The following is a 7,521-nucleotide window of genomic DNA, read 5'->3' on the forward strand; positions in this document are numbered from 1 at the left end:
TCTGCAAAAATGTTCAAGATGAGAAGTGATCGCCTTGTCAAGAGCTTTCCAACGGTTTATTACACGCCTCATTGGTGAAAAAATGTGGAAGTTCAATGTTTTGCCGGATGCAATTCAGTGCTGAAGCGGGGACAACTCAGTGACGTTAACAGAATAATATTTTGTGAATAGTAACAGAATAGTTCATATATATGTGAATAATTTTTTGTACTACTCAGAGAGAGAGAGAGAGAGAGAGAGAGAGAGAGAGAGATTTCTATGTTTTTCCAAAGATTGTAAGAATCTCTCTTTTGAGCATGGCTCCGGTTTGGCCTGAGAAACCTTGTCTGCTAGGTGTAGATAGGTCCTAGGGAACAGTCAATAATTATTCGGGGATATTTAGAGTTTTTTTAGGTCGACCATGGCAAATTTCCATACAAAGAGGTTTAGAACACTAAAACCCAGCTTCGATGATTTTTGAGTTTTTCAGTGAAAGATATATGCATGTAATAATATTTTCACATGGTTCGGCTATTTTAGAAAAGCCAAAAAATAGTTACTTAAATATAAAAAAATATGTTGACATGGGGGATGATCTAATATATTACTAGATGGTACCCCACACATTGCCGCGAGAATCTTGCTAAAAATGCATAAATGAATGCTAAATAAACAAAAAGTAGTGCGGGAGTATTTTGCATGACTTGGTTCCCTTAAAAAAGGGCATGCATGAGTTGATAAGTATCATGTTTTGCATGAATAAATGCAAAAAGTAAATTATAACTATGCGCATGACTTGGTGATGTGACATTATTGCATGAAGACGCGTTGTCGTGGGAATTTTGTTCAAAATGCATAACTGAATGCTAAATAAAAAACTAATATAAAAATATTTTGCATGACTTGGTTCTCTTAAGGTCATGCATGAGTTGACAAGGTGGCTTGTTTTGGGTGAATACATTAATGCAGAAAGTAACTTGTGACTACATGCATGACTTGGTGGCATAGCATGGTTGCATTGAAGAGAAAAATAGATAGTGGGTTGCAACTATTTAGATTTATGTGCAAATCTTGTTAAAAATGCATACATCTTGGGATCTTGCATGTCTGTGCCTCGTGTTTTTTTGTTTTCAGGGCTTGTTGAGCTGTGCCCTCAGCATTAACCCAGATTGTACTTTGTGTTCTTGTGGACTCCTTGTGTGTGTGTGTCCCTCCTTAAGAACGGCATGCATGAGTTGATAATGTGGGGTCTTTTGCATGAATAATTAATGCAAAAAGTAACTTGTGGCTACATTCATGACTTGATGATCTATTGGCAGCCCAATGCAGAGCAGGCGAGACAACGTTGGGTGGAAAGAAGCACTAGGGAGAAGAACTGTTCACTCGATAGGTTTATCGATAGAATGGTCATGGTTGAGCCACGCCCAACTTTTATTAATATTGTCATATTTCAATTAACATGACTCTTACAATGGTAAAATAAGTTGGCATCTTTCAAGCATATCCTAGTGTAAATTAAGATTGTGAGCATCACATCACACAATAGATCAGCACAACACAACTGGTTAACTAAATGAAACCACCGATATAACTTTATGAAAGTTGTGACCCGGGCTGCGCTAGCTCAGTTCCAACCCGGTGGCTTGTGGTGGTTGTTCGGGCCCGAGGGCGCGTAGTCCTGCGTCTCCAGTGCCATCCTTGTACTGACGTTCACCGCATCATCTTCTGGGATCACTCTAGCCATGTCCATCTGAAATATATATCAAACAGAGATAGTGTCAGTGTATCACTATAATCAAACTTTTGATAGCTGAGTACGCCGAACCACATGAATCCCAAAGAACTAACAAATCTTTCCGGAAAAACTAACTAACACATCTAGCTATTCCATGAAGCATGAACAACCACGTTGCACTCTCCACACTTTGACAAACGCTACGGCAGGAAGTAAGCGAAACAATTAACAAAATCTCTATAGGTGCCAGACAAACTTGAGAAACGATCACTTGTTCAACAACAAGAAAATAGAAGTTACTATCTCTGTTCCACAATATATGTCATGAAAACATATATTAAATTTTACATTTTAACATTACTGCTGTTTTTAATGTAATTTCGTGTACAAAGATTTTGCTGTAAACACCCTTCAAACCTAATGAAGTCTAGAACAAAGCTCACTACCTTACATCTTTTCCACCCCCAAAAAATAACACTACCATACCTTTGGCTTAGGAGTGTTTTCTTTGACCCATGGCACCTGCTCACCGGCATGTCGCAAGGGCACCAGTCTCTGCACTCCTACACCCCAAAGGGAACGAATCAGATCATATAAGGATACAACATCTTAGGACCAGTTTTTGTACAGAGATGTGTGCCTTACTTGAGAGGGGTATAGCGTTGGAGGGAACCAAGAAGTAGAATGCCACCAAGGTGATAACTAGACAGAGGGGTGCTGAGCTCCTCATTGCACGCACCAGGCTGTTAAGTTCTCTTCTCTTGAACAATTGTACTGCCTCGACTGCTACCCTCAACCTCAATGGAAAATGGAATATGCGGGATCTCTGTTTGGTGTTCGTGCTTGCTGCCTTGGACCCCCTTTTATGGGCACATGTCATGCCGCCTAGATCACTCGTTTCTAGGTACCAAAGTCAAAAAGGTAGGGGTAATGGAAATTCACAAAGTCCAATGGGTGGAATTGGGCAGTAGCCAACCATTTTGCTGCCTTTCCCCACCTCCACTAGCTGTTGGAGTGCTCCCATTTGTCCACATCTCATCGTTCCGTTTGAAATTGGCAATTGCATGTCATTTGTTCGGAAGTTTATCTTCCGCCGTCTTGGTGCAACTACAAACAAGAAAGATAGATAGATAGATAGATAGAGAGAGAGAGCTTGGGGTAAACTTCATTGTACGTGACATGTTTTTGAATTATATTATAGAGGTTAATCTGTTATAAACTAAGTAAAAACAAGTTGTCAAATGCGTGCACGATTCTTCTATAACTATTCCTATTAGGTTTAGGAAGCACTTTCAACTTAGCGGTGATCACTATCAGAAAAAATGGAACGGCTTTTCGATGGCAACATACACTTATTCTTCTGTATGGACACCAAATCATTGGAATTTTCTTTTTGTTTTTCTACAGCTTAATCTATAAATGGGTATTCTACCACCCTTTAAATTTCCATCATCGAACTAGAATGTGCTAATAGAAAACAAAGAACACAATTTTAGCACAAAAAGAACACAAGTTTGCGAAGAAACATTCGTCAGTTTCCTTTTCTTTTCTGATTTATGCCAAAGTAAATAGACGACTACATTGAGTGAATCTGAACATGACATCTAATGCATATGAAAAATAGACAACTGCGTGTCATCAAATCTATTCGGAGCCCTTCACAGCGGTCTGGTGTCAAAACCCAATGGTGAGTGCAAGGGATGCATATGCTACTTTTGCTGTGAACAGTATGCGCAATCCAATATGCACTGCCAAAATCTAGATATTTTGTTTGGGAAGTCTGTGGATCATCCATAGTGGGGCATGCACAAGCATGTGAACCACCGGCTGCAATTTCTTCAAGGCAGCAGTGGAAGTGGTGGATCCTCTTCGTTCATTTCAGACCCATAAAGCTTTTGTTTAATTCGGCGGTGGTGAGTGTAGTTAGTGTCCGAGATGAGTGCGGAACTGTTGTGGTGCTGCAAAAAGTTAGTCTCCATATAGTATCTGCAACATTTCGGCTGACCAATGCAAAGGCTTTTCGAACTTGGTTTTTTCTATTTAGAAAAAGCTAGAATGTGCGAGATGATTGGAGTTCATTGGTTCATGAAGTCAAGAATGGATAATGAGCCGGATAATTGGTGCCAGTTCATGAGTTTTCGTACTACTAGTATACATTGTACCCCACGTGCTAGTGGTACTGCTATGTCAACTTGAATATTCTAGTATGAGTACCATAGACTCGAGTCACTCAACATGAAGTCTGCTTCACGAAGTTCTTAATTTCTCCTTTATCTGAGTGCTTCATGGAGTACTAATAAATTGCATGACTACAAGTTTTAGTCGAAGTTAACTTTGCCACAATCAAGCTGAGTCTATAGCGTGTAGGTCGAGTAGATTAGTAAATTGTGGTAAGCCTCGTACGAAAATGTGAACCAAGGAACTTCTCAGCATCCAAGGTGGTCTCTAACTCTAAGAATGGTTGCCAACCAATTTGTGATTGGATGGTTAAGAGGACAGTTGTACCCCCAACCAGGGTTCAAGTCACGGTGACTTCGTAAAATCTTAAGATGATATGCCGGCTCAGTCTCCCAGATCTGCTCATAAGGATTGAGTGTGCGTGTGTGCGTTTATAAAGATGAGTATACACGCGTCTATATATGAACGTTTGCGTCTATACTGTGTTTCAAAAAAACTGTAAGAATTGTTGTCTTTTCTCATGTCCTCCACCCCCCTCCCCTCCTCCCCCAAAAAATCAGTACAAATTTGTTAGAGGAACCCTAGCAGATTCATCATACTCTGAACCATTATCCATAATGATTTGAAGGTTGCCGGGCCTGTGCACAAACACAAATTCTCTAAATGGGCGGCCTCCATATTTGTTAGTTTATTTATTCTTTTTTTTGCTCTTCTAATTTTATTTCAGTTTAAACAACATTTAATCCAACCAAACATTTCCTAATTTTCATCAAACACAATAAACATAATTAGCAACTATATGGGCAAAAGCCATCACATTACATATATTTTGTGACTTAAAAATGTCGTTAAGCAACATTTTCAAAATATACAATGTAGCTACTCGACATTGCTAGCTACAACTACCTACACTACTCCGCCGTGGCCACTGTCTAGTCCTCGTCCTCCCACTCTGAGTCTGACAACTCGTTGATGTAGGCGAAGTCGTCATCTCCCCCCTCGGAGCAATGACTGCGAGTTGTTGCTCCTCCTCCTTCTCCCCTTCGCGGTGGCGTGCGGCCGCTTAGAGCTCGCCTCTCCTCTTCGCGGCGACATGTGGCCAGTTAGAGCTCGCAGAGCTGCATCAGAACCCAGAGTGGGTCCTTGGGCTTGATCTCCGTCTCTAACTCTAGCTGGGCCTCGATGGGGACGGGGACGAACGAGACAAGGGGGCAGCGGGGCCTATGAATGTGTTGTTGGCTGGGATGATGGCGCCCGAGGTGCTAGAATAACAGCGCACAACGTGCCTGGAGCTGTCAGCCCCATGGGAAGTGCCCGATCCCCCACAGCCGCCGCCAGCTCCACGCGCGCCGTCGGAGGAGGACGGAGCGCCCACCACAACTAGTGTGCTGTGGAGAGAGTTTGCACCAACGGTGCCCAGCGTTTGGTACGAGAGGTTCTAGTCCGCCAGCACATTCAACCAAAAGGTTGCATTCCAGTGCGATGACATTGTCGCTGTAAGAAGGGGAGGTTGGCTAGGGGAGTAGGCAGCGGCTAGGGTTTTCATGATGGGAAGGATCGCCGCCGAGCTTTTATAGCCGGGGACGGCAAGTAGTTGATGTTGTGTGCCGTCCATCCGACGGACCACCATAGGAATCTGAGGGAGCGTCCGCGTCATTAATGGAGCAGTGGTTAGCAATCACCCCCTCACCGGTGATTACTTGTGTGCGTTGTGCGTGTATGGGCCTCAAGGAGCTTCTAAACCCGCCCATGCTACACAAAAGAAGAACATAAAACTTCCCTCCCGTTCTGACGGTTGGGTTTGGAGCAAGCTCTAATCGAGGCACCTACAACCTCCATATTTGGAGGCTACGATGTTGTTTTTTGAGCGAGCTCTGTAAACTTTGACTATCACGACGCATATAGCAACTATGCTAGAGTGCCCACCTTCGGGTCACATATAGTCGATGGCTATTTACCACTAGTTTTATGGACAATCCTGTTACGGTACCTATAATTGCACTAACGGCTTATGCATAGGCCCATCACTCAAATTGCACACTTTCGGTTAGTGAAGGCTCTGTTAGAATATATTTTCATGTAATGCTAATTCATTTTAAAAATCTTCAAATAATATTGATAAGAAACCCTAATTATCTCATTTTTGGATGGAGATAACCTTAGTTATGATGAGTTATTTACTCTCAAAGTTAAATGAATGAATGCTCTATTTAAACAAGGGGTTCATATTTGTGTAGTCCTCTTGGATATATGTATACAAACTTAACATAACATTAGTAAGCCCTACTTAGCACATATGTTTGGATGGACATAACTCTAATTATAAACTTTTTTACCATCAAAGCTAAATAATTGAACGATCTGATTAAACAAGCAACCACACCTCCCCCTACACTCCTAAACAGAATGGTGTGGCTGAGCACATGAACATAACCATCATACCTAGGGATCGCTGCATGTTGCCCAATGCTCGCATGAGCAAACGTTTTTGGGTTGAAGAAGCCTCCACCGCCTACTACTTGATCAACAGGTCACCTTCCACTCCACTTAATAAGAAAACTTCCATTGAGGCATGGTTTGGTATACTAGCTAATTGTTCACAATTGAGAATTTTCAGTTGCACTGCATATACACACATTGCTAATGGAAAACTTGAGCCTAGGGCTATTAAGTGTGTGTTTGTTAGTTACGGTTCAGGAGTAAACGGATACAGGTTATAGATCCTAAACTAATATGGTTTTCATAAGCAAGAGTGTTGTTTTCAATGAATCTATTATGTATAACGACAATTTATTCACAAATACTTTTGATGTAGATCCACAACGAGTAACTCTGCAGGTGGAGCACCTTGGTGAGGAGGAAATGTAATTGTTGATAATGATGTTGTTGCTCTAGATGCACAGGTTAATGATAATGTTAATGATGCTCCAGATACATGTTGGAGAACGTTGCATCGAAAACAATTTTTTTTCTATGCACACACAAGATCTATCCATGGAGATGCATAGCTACGAGAGGGGGAGAGCATCTACATACCCTTATAGATCTCTAAGCAGAATCCTTTATCAACACGGTTGATGTAGTCGCACACCTTCACTATTCGTTCCGATCAAGCACCGAACGCACGACACCTCCGCGTTCAGCACATGTTCAACTCAATGAGGTCCTCGCCTTCTCGATCCAGCAAGAGGGGCGAAGTAGTAGATGAGTTTCGGCCCTCTTCCTTCCTTCCCTAGGGCCAGCGGCCATGAGGTGGGGCGCGCCAGCCCCTTTGTGGGCTGGTGTGCTCCCCTCGTTGGCCCTTTGGCCCAATAACTCCTCGTGGCCTTCCAGAACCCCTTCCGGTGATCCGATAATTATCTGTTGTATTCGGGAACCCTTCCGGAGATTGAATACTATCATCCTATATATCAATCTTTACCTTTGGACCATTCCGGAGCTCCTTGCCATGTCCATAATCTTATCCGGGACTCCGAACATCATTTGGTCACCAACATACATAACTCATATAGTACTAAATCGTCAACGAACGTTAAGCGTGCGGACCCTACGGGTTCGAGAATGATGTAGACATGACCGAGACAATTCTCCGGTCAATAACCAATAGTGGGACCTGGATGCCCATATTG

The 7,521-nt window shown here is 42.3% G+C and overlaps 1 protein-coding gene across 1 annotated transcript; it reads right to left on the reverse strand.

Moving 5' to 3' along the window:
- Positions 1 to 1,370: 1,370 nt before the first annotated feature.
- Positions 1,371 to 2,548, reverse strand: LOC119305630. The gene is made up of 3 exons (XM_037582104.1): positions 2,360 to 2,548; positions 2,201 to 2,277; positions 1,371 to 1,729 (listed from the first exon to the last, which is right to left on the reverse strand). Exons 1-3 carry the CDS (start codon positions 2,442 to 2,444, stop codon positions 1,604 to 1,606), a joined length of 288 nt encoding a protein of 95 aa, XP_037438001.1. The 5' UTR covers positions 2,445 to 2,548; the 3' UTR covers positions 1,371 to 1,603.
- Between the last annotated feature and the right edge of the window lie 4,973 nt (positions 2,549 to 7,521).

The sequence above is a fragment of the Triticum dicoccoides genome, chromosome 5B (assembly GCF_002162155.2).
Source record: "Triticum dicoccoides isolate Atlit2015 ecotype Zavitan chromosome 5B, WEW_v2.0, whole genome shotgun sequence".
NCBI lineage: Eukaryota > Viridiplantae > Streptophyta > Magnoliopsida > Poales > Poaceae > Triticum > Triticum dicoccoides.